The 17,024-nt window shown below is 37.6% G+C and overlaps 1 protein-coding gene across 1 annotated transcript in view; it reads right to left on the bottom strand.

Moving 5' to 3' along the window:
* Positions 1–17,024, bottom strand: part of CPEB3 (cytoplasmic polyadenylation element binding protein 3) — a gene marked incomplete at its 3' end in the record, with an annotated part of 72,559 nt that overhangs the window by 6,896 nt on the left and 48,639 nt on the right. Inside the window, exons 6-7 of the mRNA XM_008942038.1 lie at positions 16,870–17,024; positions 14,953–15,042 (exon numbers count right to left, since the gene is read on the bottom strand). The exon at positions 16,870–17,024 is cut by the window's right edge and continues 43 nt beyond it. Coding sequence (XP_008940286.1) covers positions 14,953–15,042; positions 16,870–17,024 — 245 coding nt within the window. The remainder of the gene's footprint in view (positions 1–14,952; positions 15,043–16,869) is intronic.

Below are 17,024 nucleotides of genomic sequence, written 5' to 3' on the forward strand. Positions count from 1 at the left end.
TCTGGCTCTTAGAATCTGGGCTACTTTTCAAATAAAGAAAAAAGTTGTAATGAAGAATTACATACAAAGTCAAAGAGTATTTGAATATCCATGTCAGAGGGCTGCATATCATCTTATCAATTCCCACTGTAGCTAACTTCAAATACACAATTACCAAAATTCAGCCTACTTACAAAATCAAAGATAGAAAACAAAATCTAAGGGTCATGTGTTTCAATTTTATAACACTAATGTTGGGTGGCAGAACTAAGGCAATGAAGAGAAGAACTTCCTCTTTTCTTTATATACTGCATAGCAAATCAGAACAGTCTTTGGGTTGTCATTCATTTCCTATGCAAAATGGAATGACTACTTAACTCTTGAAGAGAGTTAAACTACCTTTGAAGCACATTTTCTTTCATGCTATCCTTTTAGAGTTTAGACAGTGTCTTTTCTGATGTTTTTATAGGCTCCAAGATTACAATAAAAGTCTACCATCAACCTAAGATCTCTTATAGAAGTATTTCAATACCTGTATCTACTTAATATTAAAAGTAAGATGGAGTTAAACTAGCAAAGAAAATTAATGTTCTAGTCTCATTTGGTTTATTTCTAGATGGTTGAGATGGCTACCTCAAAAAAATAGATATAATTTTTTTCATTAAATATAAATAATACTTTTTTTTTCCTTCATTTTTAAAAAGAGTTTTGAATTTAATTATGGTTGTATTTACTAGAACTTTTAGAAGGAATTTGTTTTAAAAGCTCACAGCAAGGGAATATTTAGAAACAGTGTGAACCAAATTCCTAAATCAGTTAATATGATGACAAAGCACCATTGCTCAAAGTCACCCTTGGTAATCTTATTAGAAGATGCTTTGAACATGAATAAAACACATTTTCAAATCCAGAGATGAAACTACTATTAAAAATGAAACTAATTTTTGAAAAATAGAAATCTGAGGTATTAAAAAAAATGCAGACTTTCTTTTAAACATTGCAGTGGCATGACTGGATTTTCAAAAAACATCAAAGGCTTTAAATACTTAAGGAACCTCAAAATAGAAAAGGCTGTAATCTCACTTAGCTACTGCAGAAGAGTGAAATTATGTATTAGTCAGGGCTGCAAAGATGAATTTCTTTTAGTCAGTGTAATTTTAAATGGCAGTGTATGACCCTGTCAGCTGATTCTTTTCTCTAAGAAACAAAAGGCATGTAAGGAATGGGAAGTGTTTGGCATCTTACAGCTCCTAATCATTTTATGCGTTTTTCATGAGTACCAGACTAACTCTGAGCAGTCTGTTAGGTCAGAAATAGAAATACCCTATATGCCACATTAAAGACAGGTTTGGGGTTTTTTTTTGTGGTTTTGTTTGTTTGGTTGGTAGTTGTTTTTGTTTTGTTTTAAGGGTGTGTACTTCATATCCTCAGCTCCATTAAAAAAAATAATTGGATCCTGAATCTAAGTTGCAATTAAATGAAGCATACACAGTGAAATAGAGGACAGGATACATCTCAAGAAAAGTCAGAAAGCAAGCAGATAATACAAAAGAGTTGAAGGAAAACTGAGAGTTTGTATCAGTAGCTTCTTTAAAATAAACTTCATACTTCCAATTTTATTATCAAATAGTCCACATCACTGAGGTTACCAAATGAATGAAAACTAACATTTAACCCTTACTACTAATACCTTACTACATATCACAAGTAACAGAGGAATTAGAAACCTCCTATACGGTCATGAATATTATGGACAATTTTTCCCCACATCTTCAATTTAAATGGAAAAAAAACCCAGGCCACCCACAGAATGTCTGCTTGCTCCATGAGGACATGCATTATTTTGGGAACATAGCAGAGATGCCCCACTATTTCCTCTGCACTTCAGTGCTGAGTATAAAGGACAACGTTTTGATAGTGCTGTAGTGAATATATACAGCTAAAACTTTATAAAGTTCTTTCAATTCCAAAACACATGAAGAAGCAGAAAGGATTTGCTAGTCATCACTACTTCAAGACTTTCACTGCTTACAGGGAAAAAACCCAAACCAGTACACATATACCAGTTCAGTTTGTCCTGTAGTAAAAGTACTCCTACTTACCTGTATTAAAAAGAAAACATTGAAATGCCTTTTTAAAACCAAACCAAAGTCAAAAAAAGCTAAAGGAACATTCTACAAACATATTAAAGCCCCTCTTTTTATCTGGTATTTTACTTCTACACTAGTGTAAAACATTGCAACAGCAAATTTAAAGGGTTGTCTCCTCTTTCAAAGGTCACAGCCATTTTAAAACTTCAGACTGCAACGGGATCTATAGCAGCTATAAATGATAGAATTAAAGGGTATAAAAATATAGAAGAAAGGCTGCAACATGCAACTTGGTTTACTGTAGTTAGGGAAGTCACGTGAATTAATCAGATGACAGAGACTAACTTTTGATGAGGCAAGAGCTATCTTTGTGAAATTCAGTGGGTCAGCAGTATGAAAAAATATGCATTTATATTCATAAATATAAAAAAAAGCAACTAAATTCAGAACTGAATTTTTCAATTTTGGTTTTCAGGGGTAATATGAAATGGGGACTGCCCTGGGCAAGGCAGCTCATTCTCATTATCATCTGGAGGATATCGTGTCTGCTGCTGCTTTTACTCTGAACAGATGTCTGAAAAGAGATCAGTTTCTAAGTTTCAACAAAACCCATTGCTCTTCTTTGCAAATAAGCCAATTTCCACTTCTACTCCAAGTAACATTAACACAGAAAAATTCCACATAAATATAAATACTCTGCTTGATTTCAGCTTCTATTTCAGGCATAGTATCAGCACAAGGAAAAAAAATTACAGATTTTCAGGCAAAGAGAGAAAAGGTCCAAAAATTCAGGCTACTTTTTAGCTGAAGTCAGTGATTTTTAATTAATACAATTTGGTATTTGGGCTCACAGTACAAGCACTTTTCATTTCAAATTATATGTTTTCCTTGAAATCTATTTTTAAAGAATAAAGGAAACAGCACTTATCAGATCTGTGATACACAAATATTTGTGAGTGTTCCTGAGAGCTTCAAAGTAATATCCTCACTGTCATTTACAAAGACCATGCCAGCAATGTATTTCCTGATTTTGTAGGATGCTAACTCACCTCTGAGTGGAAAGATAACCTGTACTTCACAGTGAGTGAACTGTGCCTAGAGAGGAACTGGTGTTTTAAGACACTTAAGACAGAATTCAGAACTTCAGTACTAGGCTTTGACTCTACTTCTTTTAATTAAGTAGTCAATTTCTGCTGGGGTGTATGGCTGGTTAGTATCTGGTTTGAATGTATAGAATGTATAGAATGAACATATAGAATACTTTCAGGTTCTAGTTGCTCAAGCTTCTTGTCTTTGTTGACTATACAGAAACAATGCAGATTGAAAATCCTCCCTTAATAACAAGGTTTTTCCCAAAATTTCACTACTCAATAGTTGCAGAACAAATCTGCCTCTCAAAAAAAGAAAAAAAAAAAAAAAAGTCTGGTTAGTGAGAGTATGCATTTTCCCAGGAGATCAGAATGGTGCATTTTACAAAAGAAAAAAAAAAATCCCAAATGGACTTACCAAATTCTCTAAAACGTTAAGGTTTCCACTTGGTTAGATGAAAACCTCCCAGCCTCCACTGGTATACAGCAGACTACTGATTATACTGATACAGTACAATCATTATAGGTTCATATACATCACAGGTCCCAAAACTAGGCAGAATTTGCATGGTATAAAGTAGATAAAAGGTACTAACCACAGCACTGAGACATTTGAGAGACACCACTTCTCACCTACTCCTATTTTTGAGATCAGAGGGGCATATACATTCCCTTGGGCACAGGCGTCCACAGCACCTTTCATTCCAGCGTCTGACCCATTCCCATTGCCAGTCCTAACCTCTGATTTGAGAGACTAGAAGTATAATTTGGGATATTACCTGTGATAAATTGCTTATTTCTATATTCTGATTATGTTGCACTGACTTAATATTATTGTATCATTTTCTCAAGGGTAGAATTGTGTGCGTCACTGCAGTGATTCTAGGAACAGAATACTATAAATATATAATGCTTATAGGAACTTACAAAGAGAGCACAAGCTTCTAATGCATGAAATGATTACAGCTGACCAGGGCAGTGGGAGTAGGAAAACTACTTTTTTAGATGATCCTCAGAAACAGCAAATAACTGCAGTGGTAGTAGAGAATCTCACTTCACCACAACCCCTAACCATCCCCTTGAACTTATTTCAAATATCTGAAAGAAGAATTTGGTCCTTCATAAATTATAAGCAAAACAAGACACAGCACAAGCTATTAGCAGAGCACAAAATATTATCAAGTTCTCAAAATCACTATTTAAAGGACTGCTTTTATACTGAAGCACATAGTAGTTACATATCATCTAAAACATATTTCCATGTACAAAACAAAAGGCAACACTGAATGGAAATAGTATTTAGATACAGGGTCAGGGGCACATGTCACAATAAAATCTATTTGACTTTAGGAGTGGTTAATGAGAATCAGAAACATTTAATGCTTTCATTTTGTCAAAAGTGGTCTGGTTTCTTCCTATAGCTAAGTGATGGAAAGCTTTTTAAATGCTTTGAAACATTCAAATTCCAAGTAACGCTTTCAATGCCCCACTTTGGTTTTGTCACCTTAAACCTTTTTTTATAGTGCCTTAGGTGTTAGAGGGTTTTGAAAGAAAATTTAGCTAGCTACTGTGAACTGACAGTCATTCAAATCAGAATTAGCAGCACTTTCTTCCCTGTGTGTACTATGGAGCGACAATAGAGAAGGAGGAACATATTTTCAGTCTGCTTAGGAGTCTTTTAGCCATTATCCTATGCAAAATATCCTGTTTAAACACATCACCAATAAGAGACTTCTCAGTCAGAATTCTTATTTTCTTCCCCATACAGACATTTCATAGTAGTTACAAATCCAGTGGGAATCTATGCCGGACCAAATTTTAACCCCATGAGCAGGCTGTGTGTGATGCGTAAGCTACTCAGTGACCCAGTTCGATGTAAGCAGTATAAGGTATACATACACCTAATTAGTATATCATATATCACAGTCTAATATATTTATCAGCCACAAAAATGACAAAGACATGCACACCCCTAAAAATGCATGATTCAGTGCTCTTACTTATGAAATGTCATGAAGTCAGCCATCAAGCTCTATGTGCTTCTGTTTTACTAAATACAAAGCTTTCTTTAAAAGAGAGTCTGTGTCTCCAGAGTAAGAGATAAAACAAAAAGTTGAAGTTAACCCTGTCCCTGATTTGAATAGGTGATGATTTGTAAGATTCATCTTTGATTATCAAAGGATAAATACATAGGGCTCCTCCTTTGTCTTTGAGATCACCTTTAAGAACACTAAGGTTTAAAATCTGTGATGACAAGCCTAGCTTTATTAAAATTAATTGCCCAATAAATTTTTTAAAAATACTCAATTTGCATGCAAGTTGGTGTCAGTTACTTATACACAACACAATACCTAATACTCAACATGCTCCTGAAAAATCCAAGAGTATATACATGTTCATAAAACTCAAAAGAATGAATTCTTTAATAAAGACTATCCTTAAGATTTCCTGTTTCTGTCCAAAACAGACTTCAGTAAACTTGCCTGAAATTTAAATACTTTTTTTTGCCACCATCAATTCTTCAGATGCACAACAATTAAGAAAAAATACAGGTGCCATACACAGGTACATCTTATTGACAAACCCTAGTTAATTATTTCAGCACCTGCCCAAACAAACTGACTGCAAAAGTTATTCCAGAAAGTGGATGCTTGGAATTGGTATTTAAAATAGAATCTACTAAACCGGCCATTTGATTGAAAGCTTGTGATAACTAGTGATTAGTGGATGCATGAAGCAGACTCCAATCGGCTGCTCTTTAGATTTTGGGAGCAGCAGTCCCCTTGAGACAAGCCTTAAATATCAGCTGTGACTTAACTCAATGTACTCTAATAAAATAAATAGTTCATGTAAAGTATAAGAAATCCCATTGCAATCTTAACCCTTCCAGGCACTGAGTGAGAAGAAAGAGGCTGCCTCTGGCATATGAGTAATAGAAATGCATAGAGATGATTCATGGGAAGACTGTTCTGGAAAGAATATTATGCAGCTCCAACATGTGACCTTTAGTTTCTCTAAAGAGTCAGGAGGATCATGGAAAAACCCTATCAAATAGGTGCAGATGCAATGCATATGAACTTCAGAACGGGCTTTGCTGGAAGCAATGGATGTGGCCTAAGTACCTCTCCTCATGTAACCTAGCCCATCAGTCAAAGCAACACTGACAGGCATTAGACACAACTTAATAGAAAAGTGATATGTAAACTGCAGACCATGATACAGGCTTCCCAAGTGTGACTCCTTTAGTTGCTACCAACAGATCAATTAGGTATTTTCAAAACCTGGTATGGTTGGTTGGTTGGTTGTGGTGGTGGGTTTTTGGTTGGTTGGTTGTTTTGTTTTTTTAATGTGGAAAATTCAAGGCCTTTTGATGAGACTGCTGACCGAGTTAGGAGACAACCCATCTTCTTCCAATAATCACATTGTCCAACAGAAGTCTAAACAACCTTCTGTATTGACTTCTGTGTTGTAAAAAAAAAAAAAAAAAAAGTATTTTGCCTGTACCAAAAACTCCTGAACAGCCTCTGAAGTCAGAACTACAAAACTCTTCTAGCAATTTATTACTAATGCTGTAAAATGAAGTGACATGTTTAATTGTGGTCGATCCTCTGATTATATAGAACACTTTCCAATAGATTCAGATATGAATCATAGGACTGTCTACAGAGACTCTGGGGATTAGCACATTAGTGACTAGTATAAAAACAAGTTGTTTCTTTAGCAAACCAGAAATGCAGCCATAAGAAGCTGTAGACTTGTATTCATCTTCAGATACCCAACACTAACATCTTTGTTTTCATGTGGACAATAAAATGTATCGTGTTAGCATCACGCACTGACAAAGCTACTCTAGGACTGTCACAGCCCTTGAGCTTTCACTTCTGAAGCAAAGGAACTTTTCCTGCTTAAATAATCTGATTGAGCCATAAAGAGGAACACAGGTGATGGAGAGCTACTGAACCTAATTCCTGTATGACATATTATCCCCAAAGGCATATTATTTCTTTGAAAATCAGGAAAGTCAGTCCTTTATTTGTCTGTTGTTCACACACAACATATTGCTGTACATAGAGACTATATTATCCCCAATATGATTTGAATGTTGATCCTAAAAATATTATTCATCTGACCAAAAATGCCAGGACACTGCTGGGTAACCAAGAATCTGTTAAGGACATATGCCAGCCTATCAGAGGGAGGTATCTTAAGAACTTTTAAATTTTTGAAGGAAGAAAAAAAAAAAAAAAAAAAAAAAAAAAAAAAAAGGCTAAACAAGGCAAAAAAAACCAAACCAAAAAAAAAAAAAAAAAAAAAAAAAAAAAAAAAGGTCTACACATGGATAAAAAACCCAAACCACCAAACCCAAACATAAATGAGAGATAAATTTATTGCTAGGATAGAGAGCTAAATTTGGACAACAGCCTGTTGTGTTACAGGCAGAAAACTTGATTTGGTTTCCTTACATAAAATCTCACAAGAGACTGCTCTTCTCAGGAGAATGTCTTACAGAGGGCTATCAAGCCCAAGGTGGTGCAAGATCAGTTCTTACAGAATAACAGTTGGGAGCCACTATCAGTAATTGCAGCCCAAGGTTTGCCTATCCCAGGCCCAGCCCTGAAAAGGAGTCAATCCCAAAATTGTGGGCGTTACATCGAATTTGTCTTGATTGGAAAAAGCTTTCTGATGCCACTCGAGGAGAGTAAAGTAGAGAGGGGTAGGCAGAAAGGGAGAAAGTGGTTTCTGAAAAACAGTGTTTCTCTCATAGGAACATTTGGTTTACACAAATGAGAAAGACAGAAGCTGCTGGGGTTGGATTTACTCTTCTTTAGGACTTTGTACTAGAACTCAGAACCCCAAGTTTTATTCTTGAATTCTATACCCCCATCCTTTCTACATCATCCATCCTCGCACAGTCCTCACTCTAAAAATAAGGTTTTCAGTAGTAAATTAGATTATACTAGGAATATCTGGTACAATATTTATATTCTTTTAATAACTAATAGCTTTTATTTGCTTATATTTGATTACTATAGTCATAAGCAGCTAGGAGGACTGACAGAACCACTTCTACTACCAAATCCTGTGGAGACAATGAAAGCTGAGCCTCTTCTGAAGATATCTGGTCATTCCTTAGTTGCCAGTTGAACAACAGTCAACAAAAGCTTGCTAAAAATTGTGATTTCTTCAGGGATAAAAAAAAAATTAAAAAAATCTATATCAACCTAGCAGTTTTGAAAGAAAGCATTTGTTGAAAGCAACATGAAAGCTGGGAGAGGATAATCCTGCAACACTGTCATGGTTACAGGGGCTGGGACCAGTTTATCCTTATGTGGGTAGAACCAAAATCTGTGTATTCTATACCCTCTATGTCATTGCTCATGGGCTGTTAACAAAACCATGGGTAGCAGCTGCCCAGGACAGACCTCACACCCCAGGCTATAACAGATAAGGAAGGAGGTTCAGGGAGATGTTAACACCTTCCCACCCAGCAGGAGGAGTCCTCCCTGTTCATGGGCCCATCCATGCCTTGCCCCTTGACTCACAGAACTCCCCCCAGGAGCCATTTCTGTTTAATGGACCATCAAGGACCCACTGCATGACTCACAGAATGACATCAACCCATTGTGAGATGCTCCACCCAGGGGGAGGAGCCAAGTGCTCCCACCTGGATATAAACTGGGGTTCAGGACAGCACAGGGGGCCTTACCCACTGGATTTCCAGAGGACAAGAGCTACCAGATCTTTTCTACAAGACCACTGCTTCATCTGGACTGCTACCATCACCCTAACTACAATGTCAGGTTGTATTCTGACTCTGTCTGTGGTTTCCCTTTGTATTGTTGCATTTATTTTATTTTTTCATATTAACTTGTATTTGTGACTTGGAGTCTCTCACTGGTTTGCTTTCAAACCATTACAAACACTATTTAAGAAACAGATTTGTTTTGCCTAGGCTTGATTGCTCAAAAATATTTTTATATTTTACCTCATCAGATTTTTTACCCTTAGAAAAAGAAATTGCAAACAGCACAGTTTTAGGGACAGAGATTCTCTTATATGATGCAGCTCCTTGAATGCTCTCTGACAACCGGCACTGCAGTCGCAAAGACAGACATTTTAAAATCATCACTGTATCACCAAGAATCCTCAAACATTTAGGACAAAAAAGAAAACAGTGTGAAGAGCTTTACAAAGGGAGGCTTAGAAAATAGTAATCAAAAACCTGAAAGAAAATTGATACAAAACCAGCCTTAAGTTGCACAGCTACAGAAGAGCAGGTCGGTATGTACTGCTTTTTGCTACCACGCATTTTGTGAATGGCATTGATTTGGGATTATGCTGCCCTGCTGTGGGAAGATACAGGGACTAAAAATTATATATATGGCCTCAGGTATCAGTGGGTAAACAACTGATACTGCACACGTGTATGTTGGAACATTCACAAACAAAGTTTAAAAAAAGATCTCACATCACTATCTACTGTACAATATATTTTTGGATAAAAGACGTCACTTTCCATTCTAGCAATGATTAGGATCTCTGACTTCAGTTTTTAAAATACAAAAATTGGCTAGGCATTTTATACTGGACTTTGGTGGTATGGCATTAGACCAGTAAGATGAACCAATTACTTTCAGTATAATAGATTGTTGTATTTCATAGAATCATAGAATCCTTTAGGTTGGAAGAGACCTTTAAGATCATCAAGTCCAACCAATTAAGCCATTAGGGCTCTAGAGTCCTCTGCTAAAACAGATCAGAATCTGTCAGGGCTGGAAGGGACCACAAGGATCCCCCAGTTCCAACCCCTCTGCCATGAGCAGGGACACCTCCCACTAGATCAGGCTGCCCAGAGCCTCATCCAGCCTGGCCTTAAAGACCCCCAGGGATGGAGCCTCAACCACCTCCCTGGGCAACCCATTCCAGGGAATCACCACTCCCATGGTGAAGAACTTTCTCACATCCAGTCTGAATCTACCTACTTCCAGCTTTGCCCCATTCCCCCTAGTCCTGTCGTTACTCGATATCCTAAAAAGTCCCTCCCCAGCTTTCCTGTAGGCCCCCCTAAGATACTGGAAGGCCACAATAAGGTCACCTCGGAGCCTTCTCTTCTCCAGACTGAACAGCCCCAACTCATACAAAGTCTGTATGAGTCTCATACAAACCCCAACAAAGTCTGTCCTCGTAGGAGAGCTGCTCCAGCCCTCGGATCATTCTTGTGGCCCTTCTCTGGACACGCTCCAGCAGGTCCAAAGGTTTGTATTTGCACAAACCAGATATATTATTGTGACTATGGCTGATGGAATTAGAATTATGACTCTGTACTTTCTCCTTGCAACCATTAATTCTTGCTCCTCTGGCAGAAGCTACCATTGCTGCTGCAGTGGCAAAGGAATTAACCAGGCAAGTGACCCCCATCTGTGAAATCAAGATCCTTCAAGTCAGACGGCGCCCGACAGCCGCGCTCCCATCTAAAGTTACCTTAGAGATCATGGGGAAGGCTCGTACAGCCTGTCTCACACGTTCTTTTAAATTAAAGCATGAGAATCTCTTCATAAAGTTACTTTGTGCAACTCTGCATACACTATTTTCTTTGTCATGAGATCCTATTTACCCTTATTATCTCCTGTGGAGCAGCAGGGACAAATGTGCTTATTTTTAGCAAACAACAGAATAACTGAAGAACATGGAAAACACCAGAGGATCAGGCTGTGGCACCACACATCTAAATCAACCGTGAAGCCAAAGCTTTCCTTCCATTCCAAATCTGTCCTATCTCCAAGCTCTGCCATGCTTTGTTTTCTCACTCTATATCTCATCTTTATCCTAACATCAGCCCTTCTAATTGGAGGGGAACAGAGGAAGACTTTTGTGTCATTTTTCTCATCTTGAGATACATTGTGCAGCTTTTAGTGATTGGTAGGAAATCACTGTTATCACAAAAACAAAGAAAAGAAAACATTTTAAAAGTTGTTTTAAAACTAGCAGTCTTTAAAAAAAAATTAAAAAAATTTAAAAAGAATGTTTTTAAAACAGTTGGCACCATATGTTTAATAAAAAGAGGAAAAAAATTACTGTAGTTGACATAAGCATTGCTTAACTCAGTAGACCAGTAAGTAAGTAAAAAACCATCAATTTCTATTTCAACAAAATATTCATTATCTGGATTTTGCCAGAGAGAAATAGACTGTGTGATGGTAAGGTGTAGCTACACTGGATAGCATTCTTTAGCACATATTTCATTATTTCTCAGTGTCTCATAGGTACTCAAAAAATACTTAGTCATAAACCACATTTAATTCCCAAAACTCAGTGGTGGAAGCCAAGTAAACACATTAGGAACTGGGCATCTGCTTACCCGAGACCAACACATGGCATTTCTAATTTTGCCAGTTCCATTACTAACATATCCAGACAGATCCAGAGGAATGAATTGGCCTTATTCAGAAGCGAAGCACTAAAAATCACCTCGTGGATGACACTTACATAAAAACCTGGTGCTAAGCTTTACAATGCACAGGAGGGTGAAAAGAAATGTTAAGGCAATAATACAGGTGTGCAGAACTAGAAACAGACACACACTGTGAGCTGTGACCAGCTTCTCTTGCCCAAGTGCATAATATACACTTCCAGTGACAAAACAGCTGGGTGCCACCAGTTCCTCTTGGCAACCTAAGCATTGAACTCACTGGCAATTAGTGCATCCTCTAAGGACTGTTGGATTTATCAGATGATTTTGGGATTGTTTTATTATAGTAACCAAAACTGAACCATTGACCAAGCCAGACTGCTTTCCTAAATGCATTGTCACAATGTATTCTGTCATGTCAGGCAAGATTCAGTAAGGGCAACAAACCTGTACAGTATCTGGGAAAACAGGGAAACTTGAATAACACAGGTAGTATAGATGTACTTGAGGAATATGCTGCAGACCCATCTATGCTGATCTGTGAACCCCAAGGCCTGAAATGATAATGTTGGCACTGCTCTGAAATAAACCCCATATAACTCACCAAACTGGAGGTTGCAGTTCAGCTTATTTCACACACCACCTTGTAGGTCCATGAGGTCCAGCACCAGATCTGAGGTAATGTGCCTTAGCAGAGCTGCAGTGACACTGCCCTGCCTAGGATGCCTAATCCAGGAAAAACTTCTTTGTTCAAGCTCAACACTACAGGAATGTCTCCAATCCCCAGCTAGTCCTGAAAACAGCTTATATGCCACTGCACCTAAGCTAACCAACCATAGCAAGGAATAAATTAGCTAGTAAGGCTTGCAAGACCTGACTACATGTCTGTGGGCTGACTTGCTCACTAAACTAATCAGGTAAAGTACTTGGGCACATTCAAATAAGTGGGAGAGGCCTTGGAGGTCAGGCTTTACTAATGTGTGGACAAAGTTAAGCCTCCACATCATCCCCGCTGCATTCCAACAATCCTCTTTATTTTTTTCCCCCTCAGATAGCTAGCCTAAAAATAAATCCATTCTCTCATCTATAATTTAATATTTTTGACATATTTTTCATTTAAAAGACTCATATTCTAAATTTCAGAGAATTTAGACTAGCAATGCAACACGGGAGAAAAGATAACTGGAAAAAGGAAGGGAGAAAACATCAATTCATGAATATTTGACAGCTGAATAAGTCACATCACTGAATTTTGCACCAAGCATAATTTCAAATACCTCTTTTCATTTAATTGTATTTTAAAAGAAATGCCTCATAATAGATCAAAAGAGCTTAAAATAAAAATATTTTTTAAAATTGACTGAATTTTAGTTCTAAAGGAACTTCTAATGAAAAGCATCAGTGGATGCTTTTTATTTTTATTGAGGTACTTCTGTCTATGATTCCATAACAACTTTGGAAACTAAATACTCTTTATAAATACAAAAGAGACTAAAAAGATGTGGAAAAAATACATAATAGACATTCAAATGTTACACTTTGATGCTGTTAATAATATTCTGTCTTCTATGCAGATGCTGTCTGTATGGGATCATAGTAAATCATGTACATTTGACCTACCAAGCTTAACATGACTGTGAGTGAGTGTCGAAGACGGGAGCGCAGGATGCACGATGCCGCAGCCCTGACTGATAGCTAAGAAATCAGTTATAAATAAATGTGGAACAGTTGGGATTGACTGTTGTGTAGCACTTCCAGACAGATGTCCAGGGCAACTGGCAAGGGCTCGAAAGCTGTTTCTTATATTAGAATCATGACAAAAATAGAAGTGAGGCTGCATTCCCTTGTCTTCTGCTAAAATAGATCTTACTCACAAACAGATTTACAAGTTTAGCAAGGCATAACTAGTCCACTGTCAGATACGGAACAAAATCAAAACTGGAAGTCCCGCGTTGATCTGCCATGAATAGTTACTTTTTTTGAATTAATAAGGGAAAAAGGAAAAAAACAAACAAACAAAAAAAAAAAACAGAAACACACCACAGAAAAAAAACAAACCTCCCCAGGAGAAAAAGTGAAGAATAGTAGGAGTTAAGGACAAGTAGAAGCTGGGTTTACTAGATTTTTTTTTTTTAACTTATAAAGTGAAAGTACAATCAGAATTCAGTAGCCAGAAAGACCCTAAAGACCTTTAAAAACAAAATAAAAAGAGACAATCATACATCTTACCATTTCTCCTTAGGAATATATGGGTGTTTTTTAGGTTTTGAATGTATTGTTGCTGGTCTGGTATTTTTTGTTTGGTTGGTTTGGTTTTAAATTCAGGAACAGATGTTGCATAGTAACTACTGCCAGCAATGCTGAGCTGTGAAAGAGGGAGCGTGTATGGGGTTTTGTTCTGTTTTTAAGTGCTCCACATACTGTTTACAGGGCAAGCATTTGTTAGAGAGTTATCTTGTCTCCAGCACTTAAAGCTTCTAGATAATCAAGTTGGCTTTTATTTGTGTGGGTTTTGCAGTCAAAATGTATCTATCAAAATACTGTAGGATTGATTAGCTAGTTCACCGACTGAACATCTCATTGTTCTGCCAAAATAATTAGTGGCCTTAATGAGCAATTAAGATCTTTTGCAGTCAGTGAGTACAGAAAATCACAGCATATAGATCAGAAATTCTGTGTATCACTTCATGATACTGTTGCAGATCATGAATGAGTTCCCAAACTACATGCAAGACACATGCATGACAGAACAGAATGTATACTATATGTATACTCTCTATATATGCATAATACAAAATCATAGGAGGGACTAGGATGCATGAAGAGCAATTTGATTTAGCCAAGTAACTCTCCCAAACAGGTTTCCCATAAACTGTTCTCTCAGCCAAAACAGATCTGCACAGTGTATTTTGCTGACAGATGTGGAATTGCCCCACCTGCATACACTCTAAGCCACCCTGCAGCAGATCAGCTCCAAGCTGAAGCTCTGGTGGCAGTGCCTGATGCCAGCCTGGCCTCTCTGGGCGCCGTGACTCCAAGCAGGAGCAGCGCTGCGCGGGTCGGGACGCACACAACACGGGCTCCTGCTTCTCTACGCAATTGCTGTGTACCAAATCCACAAGTGACTTCCAGCTATTTTTCCTATAATTTCTACAATATGCAAACTGCAACAGAATTGGCATTAGGAAACCTCTGTAACTTGCCTTCTCAAGTATGCCTAGTATAAATTAAGGCATGATTCAAGGACTCCAGGCTTGTTGAAGAAGCACACACACACAGAACCACATTTCAGTCACTGAACTGTGTTATTTCCATCAAGACAACTGCTGAAAACCCCACTGCTTTTACCACAACAACCTGCATAAATGTATTTTAAGCTAATTACCTTTAGGAGGAAAATATGACTTGCTTTCAGCTTTGTGAGGCCAATCCACCACAAGAGGTCCAAACCTACGAAAGCTGGCAGTGATCTCATCTACAAAAAACAAATGAGGTACCTTAGAGAAAATCTGAAGACTGACAGTGGCAAGGTAAAAATTCTTAGTTTAAAAAAAAACAGACTGTTTTCTACATCAATTAAGAACAGTAAAAACTGCAATAATATACATAGAGGATGCCTAAATAACCTTTCACCTTTATGGTATACATTGCTGCTTAGAAAGTTATTACACATTCCACTAATGCAAGTTTGCAGCAGGATTAAATGCAAACATGATCTATCAGCAGTGAATATGCTTCAGCTGTGGTGTATTTCTATTTATAGCCCCAAAGCAGGGTCAGATGCAGCCACGTGGGACTGATGGAGGTACATGTCAGCATGGCCACTCCTTGTAGCATGCCCTAGAAAGATGCCACACCAGGTCATGCGACTGTGGGGTTTCATCTTCCTCAGTCCCCTCTGAACATCTGCCTTGAATCACCCAGCTACTTCTTTGCTTCTTAACCATCAGTTTAGAAACACCGTGGAACACACACCTCAAACTATCTTACAGGACAATTTTGTTTTATGTGAAAATGCTTCAGAAAAGAAAAAAATTAAGTTGTTTTGTAAAATTATTTTTTTTTAATGCAAATATACTTTAAAGAAATAACTAGTTTAAAATTATGTCTAATGTGATGCTAGACATAGACTAAAGCAACAATCCATCAGGAGGAAAGTTTGAAGACAAAGTCAGTGGTTTTCCAATTTTTTGATTGTTCTTTCAGATGTGTCCACATTTTATCTGACCCCATGAGCTGCACGTCAGATTTTTCAAGTGAACAGAGCCACAAAACACATACTGTATAACTTAAGAGCTGAAAGAAAAAGGTGTCACTGGAGCAGACCTCTTGTGGAAAAAGGTAAGACCTCCCAAGTGGCCATGTTACTTCCCAGCATGGACAGGCTGGGCATGTATTTTGATTGAGTACACAGCAATGTTCAGGTTGTACCTGTTGGCCTGCTTCTTACAGCTGGGGATTCAGGTTACCCAGCAGTGCCTGTATCAACAGTCCTGCCACTCACGATATGACATGGGAACTGCGTTTGAGCTGCTTGTAAACTATAGATTGGCAGCTCACATTGCCTCATTAAAATTGTACATGGTTTAGGCTTCAATTTAGTAGATCAGATTCAGAGATCCCTCTCTTTTTATTATACGGAATCAAATTCCTATAAATCAAATAAATAATAGCTAGATAGTGGTGGATTCCAGCTATAATATGAAAAATATAGCAAAAAGTGTCACGATTTTGCTTTGGAAGTCAGGGTGTGTGAAGAGACACAAAGGTAGAGCAGATAAGACTGAGAAAAAAACTACTCAGCTGGTTATTATTTTCTAACCATGTTAATTGCCCTACCTTTGTCAGCTGAACACTGCATATATGCTGGATATAAGAGTTAATTAATTAAAGCCTGATTTACTTTGTTAAGGACTATTAACAAAGTCCTTAAAGTCAATCATATATTTTAAGAAGAACAGGGAAAGACCACAGCAGAGTGATGGTACCCACTAAATTCCCTTTTTCAGCTTCCCTGTTTTGCATATGTGAGAATACATGCTGCTCTTGCAGATTAGAAGACCTGCTATGCAGGCGTTTCTGTCTCCCATCTCTTCTGATCTACAGTACAAAAAAGAATGCCAAGTAAACTCTTGGGTGTTGTCAGGGGTGGTGATGTATGTTTTAAATAATGCTACAAGCGCTATAATCAACATACCTGGGAAAATGCATTTGTTTTTATGAAAATTTGACCTTTTAAAAGTCAAAAAGTCAATATGAAAGTCAATTCTCACATCTCACCAGTGTAACTTTGTCACAGTACCTTCATCAATGTCAGGAGGAAGACCTCCAACAAACACCTTTCTAGAATAGCGTTCCACTCTTTCACCATTCTGACAGCGTGTTGGAGAGCTGAGTCCCGATGATAAAGACTGATCACCATGACTGTCATCTAGGAAGCCATCTTCAAAAGGAAAG

This window comes from Merops nubicus, unplaced genomic scaffold (genome assembly GCF_000691845.1).
Source record: "Merops nubicus isolate BGI_N331 unplaced genomic scaffold, ASM69184v1 scaffold37896, whole genome shotgun sequence".
Lineage (NCBI taxonomy): Eukaryota > Metazoa > Chordata > Aves > Coraciiformes > Meropidae > Merops > Merops nubicus.